At 39.2% G+C, this 18,924-nt stretch overlaps 1 protein-coding gene across 1 annotated transcript; it reads left to right on the forward strand.

Annotated features, from left to right (window-relative positions):
* The first annotated feature begins 88 nt into the window (after positions 1 to 88).
* On the forward strand, positions 89 to 18,886 carry VPS37A (VPS37A subunit of ESCRT-I). Its single transcript, XM_030947160.1, has 12 exons — positions 89 to 296; positions 3,780 to 3,854; positions 4,835 to 4,949; positions 5,810 to 5,910; positions 6,807 to 7,023; positions 7,989 to 8,059; positions 10,157 to 10,284; positions 10,373 to 10,431; positions 10,524 to 10,592; positions 12,542 to 12,685; positions 13,427 to 13,507; positions 13,702 to 18,886. Exons 1-11 carry the CDS (start codon positions 172 to 174, stop codon positions 13,505 to 13,507), a joined length of 1,185 nt encoding a protein of 394 aa, XP_030803020.1. The 5' UTR covers positions 89 to 171; the 3' UTR covers positions 13,702 to 18,886.
* Positions 18,887 to 18,924: the final 38 nt, after the last annotated feature.

The following is an 18,924-nucleotide window of genomic DNA, read 5'->3' on the forward strand; positions in this document are numbered from 1 at the left end:
CGCTCGGGTCGCGGCGCGCGGCGCTGACGCGGCCCCGCCGGCGGCGGCTCCGGGCGGGGCAGGGGCGGTGGCGGCGGGACCGCCGTCGCGCGCAGGCGCGCGCGGGCGCTCGGTGAGGTGCGCGCGGTGCCGCGGGTGCCCTCGCGCCCCTCCGGTGCCGCCGCGCGCGCGATGAACTGGCTGTTCCCGCTAGCCAAGGGCGGCGCCGCCTCCGCCTCCGCCGCGCCGCCCGCGCGCACCGGCCTCCAGCAGCAGCGGCAGCGCCAGGTCGAGTCCCTGCGCGCCGCGCACGCCTCGTGAGTGTCCGCGGCGGGCGCGGGGGCGAGAGGGCCGCGCTGTGTCGCCCGTCCCGGGGCCGCAGCGGGGCCGCGCTGCGTCGGTAGCGTGTCGGTAGCGTGTCGTGTCTCTCTATGCGCGGACACGGGGACCCGGCTGCGCCCCGTCCCCTCCCCGTGAGGCCTGGCTGGGTCCTCGCGGCCGTGTGGGTAAACAGGGCCCCCGAGCCGGCGGCGCCGCAGCCCGGGCCGGCCTAACCCCGCGCTGTCCCGGGGCTGAAGGGTCCCGCCGGGCTGTCCCCGGTGCCGCGGGGTCCCCGCCGGAGGACAGTGCGATGTGGGACCCCGGCGGGCCGGGAGGAAGAATACGGAAACTGAAAAGTCCAGCTGGCTGTCGGGGAGGCGTCCCCGCTGGCTTCGGTGGGGCCTGGCCGGGTGATCGGGTGCAGGTCGGTGTGCCCGGTTTCGCTTGCCATTGACAGGAAAGCCTGCTAATGGGGTGTCATGTCTTTGGAGAGACGCGACTACGTCTTGGCATAAAACCTGTCTGGAAGCTGTTTGTAATAGCGCACTTGATTAAAAGTTGAGACTAAAACGTAGAGCACCAAGGAGTTGTGTGGCACAGTGGCCTGCCAGTAGTGGCACTGTGGCATAGCAGCCCTACTGCCTTTACAAGCTCTCTTTTCCTGGTGTTCAGTGCTACCTGCTAAAAACTGGCTGCTCCTTAAAAACTAGTTTTGTTTAGATGGTGAGAAGAGGTCAGTTGTGTTTACTCCTGTTCAACATCCACATTTTTAAAGCAAAACAGTTTATTCTGAGGTACTCCCTCTTGGTAGTATGCTGCCCTGTTTTGCCTAGTCGTTTAACACTCCTCACATTTTAGAAGGAGATCCACATTTCATGCGTTTGAAGTTATAGTTACAGGGAAGTAAGCATTCTACTGACATACAACTGCCTAGCATTTCTGTAGAACTGAAATGGTAGCTGCCTCCAAAACAATTCAGATAAAGGACAGAGAATGCTTTCTGTCACATCAGACTGACACTCGGAGTGGAAGAGATACTAAATGCATTTCAAAGTTTAATAACTGCAGATAGTTTGCATTCCTAATATTTTGAATTATCACACAGCAAACATAAATGTGATGGTATTCTAAGTATTGTTGCTTGAATAAGCATAAGTCTGTTCAGAGCTAATTTCACAGATATTTTGGAGACAGTTCACTTTTCCCAAGGAGCTGTTCCTGTGGGCATATAGGAGCTTAGTTAACTTAAAAGTTTTTGTTGGGCTGGCCTTACTTGGCCTTTTGTTTATATCCACTTTTTAAAAATCTGGCAGCGAGATGAGCTCATCCTGAATTAAGTCCCCAAAAAAGGGATCAGATTTTGTCAGTCAGCTTGCTGAACTGGTTTGCTGCTGTTTGTGCAGGCACCAGCTCAAGCACAGAGAGAGGGGGAATGGATGCTGTAGCCAGGAATTGAGGTGAGTGGTAGGGACATGGTAGATGCCCAAATGTCATTCCTTTATGAGTATTGTTGTTGCTCTTCAATAAAATGCTCAAAATTCATGCTATGCTGTAGTTAACTAAGTTAGTCAAGTTTGGTCTGTGTTGTCTTAGGTCATAAAAGCTCAGGTATGTGTGATCTTAATTTCAGTAAAGCAGCTAACTTTCCTGTACATAGTCCCTCTCAGGTTAGGAGCTTGAAATAAAACCTTTGCATTTAAAAAGGTTTTTGATGTTCTAGACAAAATTAAGAATGTATCATTTTTTCAGTGTACTCATTCCCTCTTGGGGAAGCAACAACAAAGGTTATTAGTTCAAGGTTTTTCCTAAGCAGGGTTATAACTGTTAGAACATTCAATGAGCTTCTGGCTTGCTTTTTCTTTACTCTCTTTCCTCATCTTCCTCCCCAGTTTCCATGTGAGTGGAGTGTAATTATATACCCTTCTCAAAAGGATTTTGCAGCAGGCTAATGAAAAGTGTGGCAGATGATTACAGGGCAGGAATGTGAGAGATTCCAGAGAGAATCCTTCAATTAAGAATGAGAAGGTGCAGATAGTGGTGTGTGGTGTAACACAGCAGAACCCTTGATTTGAATTCTCCTGTGCAAGATATTTGATGTTTTCTTCAAACAGCATGTGATTTCACAGGGAAGGAGCAAATACTGAGTTGTCTGTGAGAGGAATAAGATTGGGCTGCAGAAAGCAAGATTCATAGCTGAGTTAGTGTCTTACTCCCATTTGTTCCCCAAGCTCTTAAAGACTTAGTTTTGAATTCTACGCCCCAGTAGTGCCTTGGAAGGACAAAAAACACTCCCAATACTACTCTTAACACACATTTGCAGGTAATGTGTTCTGGGTTTCTTGAGAAAGGACTTGTATGGAATGTACCTGGCAGTGGATGGGAGGAGCATTTCTGAAGTTGGATCAAAAGATGTTTTCTGGGAACGCCTGGCTGCCATTATTTGCCGTTGAAGCTGTGTTCCCTCCCCTGTATAAGGGGAGGTTACAAAGACTGTTATAAACCAGGTACAAGCAGGAAAAATACATGGAAGCACAATCAGTCTGCTTTTACAGTTTGTTTTGATTCATTGTAAGAGGAAGCTTGTTTTCTGCCCTTCTGTCTTTTACTCTCAGCTTAGATATGGTCGTATTGTCTAGAAATTCTGCTTCTGCGTTAAGTTTTCCTCTCCACCTCCTCCACATTCTCTTGGATACTCTCTTTCAAAACAGTCTTGCTGTGCATAGATATTGTAGAATGCTTTGAGTATTGAAATCAACTTCCTAATAATGTAGTTCATTTCAAGATTTTTCCCTCTGTAATTTACCTGTTGCAGGAAAAACAAATTTGCATTTGACCTTACTAGATTTTATAAGGCTCATCAGTGCTTTCAGGAGGGCCTGGGTCTTGAGTGTCACTGGAGCTTTACATTGTTGAATGTAACTCTACTCCAGATAATTCTTGAAAGCTTGTGCAAGTGCAATGAGCTTGGTGTACATAGTGAAAACTACTGTTAAATATTAGGCTAATCTGTTAAGGAAAATGACTAGTCTAATAAATGTTCTACATATTGATCTGAAGGCAGTGTTGCAGAGCAATGTTAACCTGATATAATGCCTTGGTGAAGTAAATGTTTAATCAGATAAAATTCAGTATATTAAAAAAACAGTGATGTGTTGTCTTAAATTAAGCCAGTAATGGGAGAAAGATAAGTTGAGATTGTTGTCAAAAGCATGAGTAGTGTGATTTCTCCTACTGTAGTTCTTTGCTTGTGACCATGTATGAGGGTTAAATGTTAAATCCACTATTTTTTTTGCTTTAATCTTAATATTCAATATAGAATGCTGAAGACTATTAGCTTACTCCAGCCTTTTCAATTTTGTTCTTACAGGGCTTTTCAAAACTAAACTGAATACAAATGTCTGAGGTCATGCTTGTTTCTTTTAGACTTTTAGCTGTTATATTGACCACGCAATAGATGCTAACAATTTTTTCTTTGACAGCATTGCAGAAATACAGAAAGATGTGGAATATCGGCTGCCATTCACTGTAAACAACTTGACAATTAACATTAACATGTAAGTAGAGTGGACTGTGTCTAAGCACATCTTGAAAATTAAAATTGTTCTTAAAAAATATAAAGTGGTAATAGAATATAAGCTGCTCCCAGCTCACAATTAATTTCAGGAACCATAGCCTGGATTTATATTAAAGGTTATAGTGATCTGGGTGGAATTGGCTCTGTACAAGATACAGATGTTCAGCTGTGTCGTGAGAGCAAAATCATATTTTACTGTTCTCAGTTCCTAACATAGCTGTGTGATTTTAGTTGAAGGTAACTAGGGGGAAAGGCTTGAGGATTTCTGATAACTTTGATTCCCTGCCACTGAAAATAAGCTTGATTGGTAATTTCTTAGTCTGCTGTAACTCCATAGTCTTACCCTGGTGAAGCTTCTGGATCATAACTCAAGTGATTTATTGTAATATTTCCTGTAAATTTACTTTGGGGCCACACTTTTTTCTGGCAAATGTTGATAGTATTCTGTTCACAAGTTTATATCACTTTGTCCTGCAGAGTTGGCCTAATATTCTTACAGGCTACACTGCATTGTATTTGTAGTAATAACTTCTGTATTTGAAAATGTTCTTGTTATACTACAGCTTCTTTATTAGTTTGTCAGATCATGTGCTAACACCAAGGCTGCAGGTTCAGTGCCTGTATGGGCCATGCACTTAAGAGCTGGACTCGGTGATCCTTGTGGGTCCTTTCCAACTCAGAATATTCTGTGATAATTGCTCCTTTGTTATACTTACAATTTTGCCCAGTGAATGCTCTCTTCAGTTTTGTGGAAGTCTGATGCTCCAATCTGTTGGACTTAAAATTTTGTAACTGAATAATCCTTTTGTATGCTTCATTCATTGTGCACTTGTCCATAACAGTTCTCATAGAAAAGTATGTTTATGTAATTAACAGCACTTTTTCTTTGCATTAGAAGCCTTCTTATGCAAACTTTATCATGGGGTGTCACTGTAGTAATAATTATTCTTGTATTTGCAGTTTGCTTCCACCTCAGTTTCCTCAGGAAAAGCCAGTCATCAGTGTTTTCCCACCTGTGAGACATCATTTAGTGGACAAGCAGGGGGTATATGTGACCGGTCCATTAATAAGTAATGTATGTATCATTTGTAGCTTCGCACAGATCTATTGTTAATAGCAGTTTTAATACGTCTCACGCAAGATTATTGTTAATACTCCTGGTAAAAAAGATTAGTATAGATCCTAATCTCTTTCAAACTGTATTTCAGGGCCTGAAAACAAATTCTGAAGTGTTCAGTAGTTATTCTAATTATTTTTTTGTGTGTTTTACTGATACCATTTCTGACTTGAATATTCCATGTGTCTAAAACTATTTTAAGTTATGAAGTCTTAGAAAATTATTATCACATTTTTTTTGTTATTGTTAATAGCACAGCTCTTCCGATTACATTCCAGTGTATTCCAAATAAAGGAGAGGGATGCTTTAAGACAGTTTTGTAACATAGTTCTTTCTAGCCTAATCCTATTAGAATGGCATCAAGGTTTTAGCTCGAATATTCAGGATTTTAATATGCTGGTCTTTTTGTCAACAAGATTGTCCTATTTTTTCTTGAGTGGATGGAGATTCTGACTCTTTTAGAATGTAGTTAGTGCCTTTGTCCTCAGATTTTTTTTTTCCTCTTCTGTTGTTTGCACAAATGTAACTTGGTAACTAAAGTGGGGATTTTTGGTTGTTCAATAGAAATGTGGTACTTCATTGACTCTCCACTGATAATGGAATCTACGAAAGACTTAGTTTCTGTTCAGCTCTGGGTTGCTTTATCACTTTATTTGGAGCTTATGTATATATAGTTTGGATTAGCTAGTATGTCTGAAATAGCTTTTCAGCACTGTCACATGGCTATAATAAACAATCAAGTTCAGCGCATTTTGGAACGCTTGGATTCCAGATATAATTTTTCTTCTTCTTTGGATTTTGTTTTGTGTTTTTCCCAGTTTACAATGCATTCAGATCTTGGAAAAATTATTCAGAGTTTACTGGATGAGTTTTGGAAGAATCCTCCGGTTCTAGCTCCTAGCTCAACATCATTTCCATAGTAAGTTATCAAAACATAATAAATGTCTATTCGTTTTTCAAAAAGTGACTAAACCAATTATAAGGAGGGCAGAGACAGGAATAATGTAATGGATATACCGGAAGAATTAGATTACATGTCTTTGCATAATTTCATGTGCATGGTAGATGACCTGATTGTTTTTAGAAGAGACACTAGATTTCATTGGAGTTACTGAATCAACATGCCTGATGTAACTTTATATCCATTTTCTGGAAAAAGAATTTTTTACATTACCAGATGAAATCTGGAATTTGCTTTATCTCATTATCTGAGCAGTTGTGTTTTTTCATATTCTGTTCATAATCTCCCAGCTTAGGGCAGTTCCTTTTGCACCATGTGCAGCAGAAATTGGATGATTTAAAGAATTGTGTTAAATTCAAATTGTGTCAGTACAACTGTGGTTCTCATGGCTGATGGTGATACTAAGTTTGGATGTGGCTTCAGTTGTGAATTTTAAAAAAAATCATTCATGTTTTTTAGAAGTAATTACTTGTGTGTTGCCCAAGCTATTAAATGCTATACCATACATAAGAACAAATGTATGACACAGATGTTTTTCTCACAACTTTAGGATGGAAACAATTTTAAATTATGCTGTCATAAATTTTTGAGAAGTACTTTTCTCATAATTTAAGAGTGTAAGTGTGTATTTGGCTGTTCTACAAGAATGTAGATTAATGGACTTCTAGACTATACTGCAGTATTAGACAGAAGGGCTTATTACATTGGAGGTAATTGAGAACAGAAAATACAAAGTTTTTGGCCACTTGAAAATTCATTCTTATTTCTTATGTGTGGTCTGGTAATTATAATTCAAATGACAAAAGATGTGCTGTAAGCAGTTGGTTGCTCATGATTGTGGTTTTATTTTTTAGCCTTTTCAACAAACCAGCTGGAATGCCTCCTTTTGCTCCTCAGGGGTTTCCATTTCTCCCTCCATATCCACCTCAAGAAACAAACAGAACAATGGCACCCATGCCCATTTCTGAATCAGTTTCTTCAAACTACACTACGGACAAGCCTGCTGCTCCCTCGTATGGCTTGATTGCTGATCTGCCGCTGCCTGTTCCCACAGCAGAAGCGGTGCTGCAGGTCGGTGTGCTGAGTTTTGCTGCTTAAGCTGGCAGACACTGGGTACAAGTTCCCTTAGGGGCACACAGAGCATTGCTGTAAAACTCACGGAAGCACTTGAGTGAATGAACTTCATTGTTTTGCTGGTGCTAGGGAGGCAAAACTGTCATTCTGGCTTTGATGAAGAATTTTTTAGAACTTGAAGTCAGAGCAACAAGTTTGTCTGAGTTTCAATGAAACTAGTGTTATGTTAATGGTCTTTGATTATAGGGGTTTTGTTTTGGAGCTGCACTCCCCCATAGGGCAGCTGTAGCTGTATCTCCAACCACAGAAGATAATTTTTTTTGTTGCTTTCCTGCTCAGAACCTATTAGGTGAGGGCAATGTGCAATCTCAGGTCTTTATATGAAGCATTTTATCTTTTATGTTTATACTTAAGCTCCCTGTTGCTGATGAACTCTGGAAGGAATTTTATTTTTAATAGAACTTTGTATCTAAATGTTTAGTCTCGAATCAAATAAGGTCTATAGAAACAAGTTTTCTGAGGCTTGGAAGGCACTTTTGTAGCTTTATAGAATTTAAATTTTCTACAACTGTTTTTTCCTTGTCTAAAACGTTTCTTTTCTGAGGGATTAGAGCTCTAAAAACCACATGAAAGAGATCAAAATGTCAATCTCCTTCTCTCTTCTCACTTTCGTGAGTTTTACTATTCCTGTGTGTTTTCCCAGTCATTCAACTGCTTTCAAATGAATTATTTTCCTCCAAAACTGACTCATCTTTTATGACATGTCCCCCCAAACACCTTCAAGCATTTTGTTGCATTGGTTGAGTTGTTTTCTGTTCAGATACTAGTGCTACTGCTTCTTACTGCTTTTCTTGCTTCTCTTGTTGCTGGAAAATATTCATCTTCAGTTCTCAATTAATCAGGTTAAATATCAAGAAACTGCACTTCAGAAATCTACTAAGCATTTCTAAATTTTGATTCAGGTTGGCCAGAACGGATTTACATACAAGATGCCTGATGTTCCTGATACTTTTCCAGAACTCTCAGAACTAAGGTAAATTTTCAGAGGGTAGCTGAACTTTCCATAGTTACTGAAAGGCACTGTACTGTACTATTGTATCTGATTTTTGTCAGAAGTTTGTACACTTCACTGAAAGGGTTTTGTAGAAAAGGTAATTAGGGGAACTACCACATACCAAAGTATTGTAGTCAGAAAATAACCCTGCTTTATATTCAAATGTGCTGCTTCTTTAGGGTTTTGTCAGCAGGAACAACACCAGGAAAAGAAGTATTTCTTTTTACTTTTTCTTACTATCAATGTTCTGCTTTTTTTCTGAGGCCTTGCAAGGGACTTAATTTCTAGTAATTCAGTAAGCGTAACTTTGGAAGAAGGAAATGGGATAGCTTGAGGCTGGTTCAAAAATTACATTCTCCTAAATGCCAAAGGACTGTAATGCAAGGTAGATGGGGAACTGCCTTGTGAGCAGCTCAGCATGTTCAGGGGAGGCTGGCTTAGACAAATCCAGGTGGTAAATATGTCTGCTGTCCCAGTGCACATCACTGCTACATCTAAATACTTTATACACATACTACACAAGTATTTTCATCCGTTTGTCATTATTCAGACAAGCTGTATTAGTTATTGCTCCCAGCAGCTTGCTCAGATCTAATGAGACAGTTTCCTAGATCAGTTATGTGGGATAGAATAGGTTACAAATTCATTATAAACTCCTTCAGATCTCACATCTTTCTGGTGGTGTCATAGTTAAGCAATTGAAAACTCTCCTTTCAACTGGGATGGCTTTTTCTTTTCCTTTGACACTTTCCAAAGAACCTGTTTCGTTTAACTGACTTAGCTTTTAAGTTCTGGCAGCATCCTTATTGTATAACAGCAAATTAAGATTTTTGCAGGGAAGTGTAATTTGTTAAAACATTCTAAGCCTGGTCCTTTCAAGAAGACTGGATTAAAATTCCATGATTCTTCTGTTGGTCGTTTAATTGAATGAAAGTGGTATTGCAGCTGTTCTGAATAGTTCTGTTCTCTATAGGTGGCATGGTTTTGGTAAAGGGGGCTTTTGAGTGGCCTTTGTGAGAAAGGGTCAGGAGCTGCCCCTGTTCCAGGCACAGCTGGTTTGGCAGCAGACCCACTGCAGGACTGCTGAGTCCATTAGCAAAGCAGGCACTGCCTCTGAAAACATTTTAGAAAGAGCAGAGGCAGTGAAGATTGAGGGGAGGAATGGAAAAATGTGATAATCCTGCCAACACCAAGGTCAGGGAAGAAGAGGGAGAAGGAGGTGCTCCAAGTACCAGAGCAGTTATTTTTCCACAGCCCATGGAAGTTTTGGAAAAGATCACAGTAGAACAGGTATTTTTAAAATGTACCCTGTAGCTGAGAGGACTATGCTGGAGCAGTTACCCACACTGCAGTCCAGGAAGGACCCAGTGTTGGAGCAGGCAGATATGCCCTGAAGGAAGCTGCAGCCAGGTATACTCCAATCTGGGTAAATCTCTCCTGCCAGGAACTGATTGCAGGGGTGGAGCAGGGGTGAAGTGTGAGAAGGAAGGAGAAGCAGAGATGAACTGTTAGGGACTGACTGCTACACTTGCAGTTCCCCCTTTGCCCCAAGGAGAGGGAAACAGCGGGAGGTAGTGTTGGGCATGAAGGAATGAGGTTGAGCCTGAGGAAAAACGGAACAAAGTGTTTTAGATTTTGCCTTTCTTGCTTACCATCCAGCTCTTACAGTAATTGACAATAAATTCAGTCAAATTTTTCTGAGTGTGTTTCGTATGTGATTGTAACTGGTAAGTGACTTCACTGTTTTTATCTCAACCCCTGAGATTTTCCTCCGTAGCCTGTTGAGGATGGGGACTGAGAGAGCAGCTAAGTGGGCATCTGGTACTTTGACACAGTCAACCCACTGTAGTAGCATTATGGGAAGTAAGGCTTGAAATGGCAGATATTTTTTAACGTGCTGCTTTTTAAATTCACTGCTGCATATAGTAGAGCTCCAGGAGAAAGGGGAAAAATAAGTTGTGCTCAAGTGTCATGTATTTGTAAGTCCCAAAAAATGCCTCAAATTTTGCAAGAAATTAATTACTTTACATGTGGTGTTTTCAGATTTAAATGTACTTTCTTTCTGTTTGAGTACAGTATATCACAGCTAACCAGTATGAATGAGCAAGAGGAGGTGTTACTGGAACAGTTTGTGACTCTTCCGCAGCTGAAGCAAGTCATTACTGATAGAGATGAGTTAGTGAAAAGCATTGAAGAGCTGGCAAGTAAGCTGTCAAAATGTTAACATGTGTGGCTCTGTTCTGTGAACTAAATCCTTTAAAAAAAAGTAGTAATGGTGATTTTATTTTTCAGAAAAAAACTTGTTGCTGGAGCCTAGTCTTGAAGCAAAAAGACAGACAGTGTTGGATAAAGTAAGTTAACAATAAAATCATCTTCAGAAATATGAGTGGTAATATCTGGAATTTTTTCAAGGTGATAATGTCCCTTTTCTTCTTCCTTCCAGTATGAGCAACTCACGCAAATGAAAGCAGCCTTTGAAAAAAAGATGCAAAGACAGCATGAACTTAATGAGGTATAACTCCTATATGTCATCCTTTAAAAATACTTCAATAAATCTGAAGTTTTGATTTGTATCTTTAACCATTAAGAATATTCTTTTGGTTAAACTCTCATTTAATATGAAGTAGATTAAGTATTTCATCAAATATGAAAAAAGTTGAATGATGTACCAAAAAGTTAAAAGCAAAATAATGGGTTCTCTCATTGGGGTTTTATTTTTTACTGCTACAATTGGAGCAAAGTTGGAAGAAAAGAGTGATGTGCATCTAGAACTGTTTAGTACAATCCCAGTCCAAACCAGTTTTAAGAATAGAATAATTTTTAAAGAAGGCTTGTTCAATTAATGGTACTCATTTAACATAATGAGATTGTAAAACTGTGCCAGATGAAAGTGCTCAATAACTTCAGGAACTGAAATTCTGCAGTTCACTAGGCGTGCTTACTTCAGGCAATATGCTCTATGGGCTGTCAAACTTTGCATGTTTTACAGTGTAAACACGGCAGAGGTTATTACTTCAGAAAGTATTGGAGAAGGAGAATAATTTCTTGATATATTTACCAGGGTATTCATTAGAAGATCTAACTTCTGATAAACCACTTTCTGCACTGAAATCTTCATAATTTGCAAGACTTGTCACCTGAGAATGCAATGGTCCATCAGTTTAGCATGCATAGTACCTGAACTTCTGAATGCTCCCAAAATAAGAAAATTAATTAAAAAAAAAAACCAAAAAGTTGCATGATGGCAAACCAAATGGTTTCATAGGTGGTCTAAATATTAGAGGTTTTCTCACTGAAAATCAGAAGAGTCTGACTCCTAATGCCTCCTTTGACCTTAAAGTGGGCAGAGGTAGTTGACATGGATAAACCACCTATTTTTGCAAGAAACCACTTAAGAACAGGACATAATATTGCACTGCTGTAGTCCCTTTTCTTTTTTCTAAATTAGATTTGCTGATTCATTTTAATGATGGATAGGAGGCTGAGAGTTGAGGAGTAGCAGTTGAATTTTTCTGCTTTTTTTCCATATATGCTATATCTTCATGTAGTGATGTTTGCTGTGCAAAGGTATCTCCTGCTCTCTTTCCTTCAAGTTTCCAAACAAGTATTTTTACTTGCATTGGGTGAATTTTAGTCCTCTTTTATTAGAGCAAACTCTCTGTATTTTGTACAAGATCAATTTAACAGGAAATTTTTGATTACATTAAGGTTTTAAAGTACATAAGTAAAAGATTTTTCATATGGTAGATGAAGGTTAGGCCAAGCATCTAAAATCTATAAATGCCTTAATTTTGCAGTTCTGGCTCTCTTCAGACTCCTACTGGGTGTGAATCATGTCCTGTTTACCTGTCTAGGTGTATTTGAGAAAAAATAATGAAATTGTATGCAATAAACAGAAGTAAGGTTTGAGGTTTATAAGAACAGAAAAATGAGTATACTGTTTTAGATTAGCAGTCTATCTACTTCTTGAGTAGGTGCTTCTTTGCTTTCCTATCTTCTCCACAGTCATTTCAGGGTATTTAAAAGCTGAACAGTAAGTTCTTTTTTACCTTTCTATACTTCTCAGGTTCACAACTGATTTTCAAAAGTAGACCCTATTTATTGAAGACACTTGAAATGTTAGTTCTACTCAGAAATCATGCACTTGAGAACTTGTCAGATTTCCGAGCTGGATGCTTTCTACACTGTAGGGTAAAAGCTGAAAAACTTTATTCATTTGTGTGAATGATTGTGTATCAAGACCTAAACTAGCAACACTTTTATGACATTGAAACCTTTCTAGTTTAACAAGCTAGAGTTCCATCTCTGTAACTTGGAGATGGAACTTCATCTGGTTACTTAGGCTTTTATGTAATAATAGTGCTCTGTCCACATATTCCATATTTATATAGTCATTTATCTTCTTGGAAATGTAAGTTTTAACTGATAGGTTAATATTACATTCGACTTTTTATTTCTTAGAGTTGCAGTCCAAGTGCTCTGCAGGCCAGACTTAAAGTTGCTGCTCATGAAGCTGAAGAGGAGTCTGATACTATTGCAGAAGACTTCTTGGAAGGCAAAACAGAGATAGATGACTTTCTTAGTAGTTTCATGGAAAAGAGAACGGTATGTAATATACAAGTACTTCTAACCCAAGACATGTACAACACACAGTGAATAAATTTAGGACTTCTTTTTTTAAGAGTTTGAGCAGTCCTGTGATACAGAACAGTGCTTTAGTGAGCTTTGACAGAAGGAGAAAGATTCCTTAAATGGCTTCAGTTTATTTAGACTATAATCTGCATTCCAAAGGCACTTACTTCTCAGATGGGAGTGCAAAGGTCTCCTGCATTAGACCATATTCATGTGCTGTTGCAGATATTTTTGTGCCAATTTCTTCTGTATCTTGTATAGATATTGGGGAAGATAGCCACATGGTAAATTTCAAATTTGGAAAGTTGACATAAACTGACATGTTGCATTAAACAACCTTAATGTTTAATTTATTCAACTTCTTAAACAAATTCTGTTGATGGCTATCATCAAATAAGTAACTGGGGTTCAAAAATCACCATTCTTGTTCATGCTGTGACAAAAGTAACTTACCAAGTAGTGTACCTTTCTTTAAAGGTGCCCAATAAATGCATTTTGTAACATTGGAAACAATCCTCTTATAAACAATTTTAGATAGAATAATGTTATCTGTACAGACCATTGTTCAGCCCGAAGCTTGGAAGGGAGGTAGGTCAGGCAGGGTTTTCTTTCTTTAAAGAGCCTGTAAAATAGCTAAATCATTAAGGAGAAACTGCAGCATGCATTATAAAAAAACTGCTTTTAGAATTCTGTCTTGTATGTCTTGTTTCATAGCTCTGCCACTGCAGACGAGCCAAAGAGGAGAAACTTCAACAGGCAATAGCCATGCACAGCCAATTTCATGCTCCGCTATAGGTAAACATGGTTTGTTAAACAACTTACCTTATTGTTACACTCCTGGTAAGTGCTAATGGATTTGTTACAGTGTTTATTGTTCTAATAACACTTCCTGTGGAAATCAAGTATGTTCTGCATCTGTTGTTACTTGTATTTAAAATATAACTTCTGGAAAAATTAAAATATCTAATTATGGAAATTTGTCTTTACAGACTTCCTGCAAACTACACCTGCCAAGAGAACGAATGAAAACCCCAATAAAGCACACTTTTTAATAACTATTATTTGCAAATAAGCATTTCATCTTATCTGGTTGTATTTATGGAAGAGATTGTATACAGAGTTGGGATGGTTTTTGTACAAATTAGAACGTCTCTTTATATTCTCATTGTACTCAAGAATCCTTCTATTGCAATCTTTGCATTAATTTCTTGTATTTATCGTTGATAGTTAAAATATTTAAGTTCCCTGCTGCTATACTCCATTGTTCAGAGATTAAATATCTAAACATGTAATTTTGACTAGCTTTTTACATTTTTATAAAAACATAATTCATATCTTTTGTATTTTGAATTTTAACCATAGATTTGGCTTAATCTGTGGAAGACTTTAAGTGATAGGACTCTGAAAACTAAAAAAATTCTTAATGGAGATTGCCACTGGATTCACAAGCTGTCTTTTCTTGAAGCCAAAATATTAAAGAACAAGTTTTTTTACTTCTAAGTAATAATAGAAAGCTAAGTATTAGCTTGTATTGTGTTTTGGATGAGTAGATTGGGGATTAAGCAAAGGATGTGTTGGAAAAAAATTATACTGGAATCAAAATAGAATAAATGATATCTGCATAGGTTTGGTATGTTGCTTAGTAGCACTGATGCACTGATTTCAAGAGTGGTTTGGTACCTACCACTGATTAAACACAATTTTCATCTAACAAGTTCATTTTCTTTTCTTTTGTTCATAAAGGAATAATAAGCAGGTCACCTTCCTGTTTCTTTTTATGCAATATAAAGAAGTTCATCATGTGAGGAACTCAGAAACGCTCCAAAAAAACTAGTTCTGAAGTTCTTTGGAAAACGGTTATTTTTTTCTAATGTTAAGAAACAAAGAAACTAATTTGGTTGGAGTTGCACGGTGTCATATGATAAGGCAAGTGATCAGATTCGGAAGTGAAACTCAATTCTGTGCTTTAATCAATGAATCTTGCCTCTGGTAAGCTGACAGTCTGGGGATGGGGTATATCTGGTGAGAATGGGTAGGACTAAATGCAGTGTTCTGTAGGAAGAAAATACAGGTCCTAAATATGCATGTATTTTCTCTCTTGCTATTGCAAGAAGACACATTCTTTTTCTTAACCTTCTCAATGCATCAGGTTTTCATGGAGACAGTCAAGGAGGAAGAAGGAGGAGTAGAAGGAATGGTACAGTTTTGAGAGTTGTAAGTAGGCTAAAGTGCTGATTAAGTAATGTATCAGAAATCCTGCTTCTTTCTTGTCAGGAAGCAGTCTGGAGATAAACCTCTTAGCAAGACTCCACCTGTGTGTTACCTAGATAGGATCACAGAACATGGCAGGTTCAAATCTCAGACCACAGTCCAAGCATGTGCTTTTCTGTGTCACTGATCCTCAGTCCTAAACTTAATATTCTTCCAGCAAACTGTGATATTTCTTCTGAATGGAGAAAAGTGATTAAGGAAAATCATGTAAGTGCAAAAAGTCTGTTCTACAGGCTAGTGGGTCTTCAGTCTCAGCCCTGCCATTCGTTACACTTGTGCGATTGTCCTAAGCTGTTCCTTCTCAGGCTAAGTAAACTATTCACTGGTATTTTATAGGACATATTTTAAAGCTGATCCAAATTCTGAGATTAGATGTCCCAAGAAAATAGATCTGTGGTCCAAATCCAAGATACTTCGATGTCTGAAAAAAATCAGCACTTTATAAATGGAATGCTTAAGCAATAATTTTAGAGGTTCTTATTCCATGTGCTGCCTGTATATTGACACAGCACTCCTGCTTATGTGCTAACTAAAGCCTTAGCTTATGTAAACATCTAAGTGGTTCTGAACTTGTGTCTATGAGTAGTGTGATTTCTGCAGCTCTGGAGAAGAGTTAGGTGTAAGTCATCACTGTAACCTTCTTGGCAAAATCCCATCTAATTCTGTGCTGAATTGTTGTTTCTGATCTCTTTCTGATGATCTAGTTAACTCTCAAGACTACACACAATTCTGTGCAGAGCTGTTTTTTTTGTTCTTGTTTCTTGTGAACAGAAAAAGGCATGGATGACCAGATATCTGGTGTTCTTGCTGTATTGGGGTAGTATCTTTATACATTTTATAACAGGACAGGAGGACAGGCTTCTGTTCTCATCTGCCAGGTGTTACTGTGCTCTGCTGTCACTGAACACTTTAGCCAGGTCACCCTCAGGGGATTTGTAGTACAGGTTCTGAACTCTTCAGCTTTTCATCTTATGTTACTTTAGTGAGCAAATTTTCAAATTAGGAACTTCTCCATGGAGTCTTTCTGATGGTAGTGGAGTAGAATCTCCAAGAAAATGTCACTGTTTAATGCAAGTTCAGTGTTGGTTATTCAGGGATTTCAAAGTTAAGTTCTTTTTTCTCCCTTTTATTCTCTGATGTCATTGTTACTATTATTTGGATTTTCCCCCTTATTTTTAGCCCCTTCTGCAGTCACAAACCCATCCTCTAGAAAAGAAGCACAGAAGTCTCTGTATTCAATGGTGATGTATACTGGATTAGCTGCAAGAATGCTGTCACATCCAAGAATGTCCAGCCTGTTTATGGTCTTTAAGGGTCTACCTGATGCTGGTTGGGGTAGTTTTTGAGGATTTTTTGTTGTTGTTTTGTTTTTCTTTTGTTTTAGTCCTACATTGGTTGTGCCTTCCCTGGTCTACTTTCACCAGAAGACTAGGTAGAACACTGATAACACTCTATCAGAGTCAGAGTCAGGGATTTTTGCTTTTAGCATGCTGGTAGCTCACAGTTAAACACATTCTTTACCTCAGTTTTTGCCAAAATATGAAGTGCAGGTGTAAATCCAGTTTCCCATGAAGTGTAAGAGAATGACAGCTGCTGTTAGATGCATATTCTAAGGGTTTTTGAAATATGTCAAAAGAACTTTTAAGCAATCTGGAATAAAAAGCTATGTACGATGACTTGTTTCTTGCGAGCTTTGCACAATGTCATGCTCAGATGTTCTCCCAATGGGAAATCCAAGTCAATGAACAAAAAATTCAAGAGTAAGGAGATGGCTCAGCTCTGATGTTGCAGTTGTTAGCAGTGGGGAGTGTACATTCTGTGTGGTAACTGCTGATTGAGTCTGAGGTTTGCCTAATTTTAATACCTGATCTTACTGCTAAATCACAGAATGGGTCAGGTTGGAAAGGTCCACACTGGGTCATTTGTTCAAACCTCCCTGCTCAAGCAGGGTCATCCTAGAATACATAGGACAGGATTGTGTCCAGATGGTTCATGAATATCTCCGATGCAGGTGACTCCACAGTCTCTCTGGACAACTGTTCCAGTGCTCAGTCATCCACATAGTAAAGAACCTCCTCATAATCAGGTGGAACTTCCTGGGCATCAGTTTCTGCCATTTGCCTCTTGTATTGTTCAGCACCACAAAGAAAAGCCTGGCTCCATCCTCTTGACACCCTTCCTTCAGATACTTACAGACATTGATGGGGTCCCCTCTCAGTCTTCCCCAGCCTAAACAGGCCCAGCTCCCTCAGCCTATTCTCTTAAGTGTGTGATCTACTTATCTTTGTTGCCCTCTGCTGAAATGGCTCCAAGGAGCTCCATGCCTTCCTTGTTCTGAGGAACCCAGATCTATTCTTCCCCAGGTGCAGGGCCCTGCATTTGCTTTTGTTGTATTTCAGAACATTCCTCTCTGCCCATCCCTCCACTGAGATCCTTCTGAAGGGCTGCACAGCACTCTGGGGTATTGGCTGCTCCTCCCAGCTTGGTGTCATCTGAACTTGCTGAGAGGCACTATGCCAGCCACCACTGCAAACAAGAGACTGGAAAGTGAGTTCTCAGCAGTATGAACTATAATTCTGTTGTTTTTTACATACTCCAGCAGCTTTGCCACTTAGGAATTGGACCAAATGTGGAAGTTAGAAATTTTACAGTTTTATACATGTCCAAGGTCTAACTACTCCCTTCAAATAATTTTTATAAATTTTTATAAAATAGAGATTTAAGAGATCTTCAGGTAAAACTCAGTTAAAACTCTGGCAACAATGTCAAGTATCACAGCCTTAATTATTCTGAACAGTAAATACTGTAATGTGTTAAACTTACAAATAAAGGCTTTAGGATTTTAATATGTCTTGTAGTCTTATAACTTACATATACAGTTGGGCATTGCAGGACTTTTGAGTGGATATAGAATTGTGTTGAGAGTGGATGCAGTACAATACTCAAGGACAAACATTTTATCTTCATGTGCAGTGGTTTGAGCTTTTCCTGTTCAGCCATTTAAACAGCAGTAATTCTTGGAGCTACCTTCACTAAAATGGGCTTTAAAAACCTGTATTGCATCTCTGGCTTTTGAAAATGCCTTGTTTTAGTCAGACACCTGTAGACATCACATTTCCATGCAGTAATAAGCTATAAAGAGAGCCTATATTTCAATAACAAGGGAATACCTCAATATAAAGAACTGTGTTCTTTAGTCTTCAGAAACAGAATAAATTTATCTGAATAACCTTAGCAACAGGCTTAGTCCTTGCCTGAATTCAGTTGTTTTTCTGGTGGACCTGTAAGTTTTCATCAGCTTCTTTACAGAATGATTTCTATTAAAAGACTAGAACATTCTATTTTAACATTTAATATTATTGGATTTGCTGATTTCAGTGCTTTACTGGCAATTTAAATAATATAAGTAAATTTGAATGTTTATTTTATCTTCTTATGCCCGCACTCTGGCATCTCTCTGAATTCAGGGTTTGCAGTACACTTGGCTCTAGATCTTTGGCCTATTTTTCTTGTGTCTTAGTACCATCATAAGCTGACCTACTTCAAACTCATCCAGCACATGTTCTTCCCTTCCCAAATGAATTGTCAGCAACTTACCTGTCTTTGGAGGATTTTTCAGTCACTGTGGTGTTTACCTGTCTCTGCACTGCTGTGTAAGGGTGACCAGCCAACCTAAAAGCTGCACCCAGCTGTCAGCCTGCACTCAGAAGCAGCCCCTGGCCTTGGTTTTGTTTGTGATCTGCTTGAGAACTCTTGTATGCAGTTCAGGGCAGTGTCCACAGAGAAGCATTAAGTTAGCTGGTCAACAGTGATGGCATTCTTACCTTCATAGCAAAGGCTATCCCATTGTGTTGCTGCAGTTTTATTGTTGGTTTGCGTCATTAAATGTCTTTTATGCTGTGATACCATGCCCTGGCTTGCCTCTGTCTTCAAAGAATGTG

The sequence above is a fragment of the Camarhynchus parvulus genome, chromosome 4 (assembly GCF_901933205.1).
Source record: "Camarhynchus parvulus chromosome 4, STF_HiC, whole genome shotgun sequence".
Taxonomy (NCBI): Eukaryota; Metazoa; Chordata; class Aves; order Passeriformes; family Thraupidae; genus Camarhynchus; species Camarhynchus parvulus.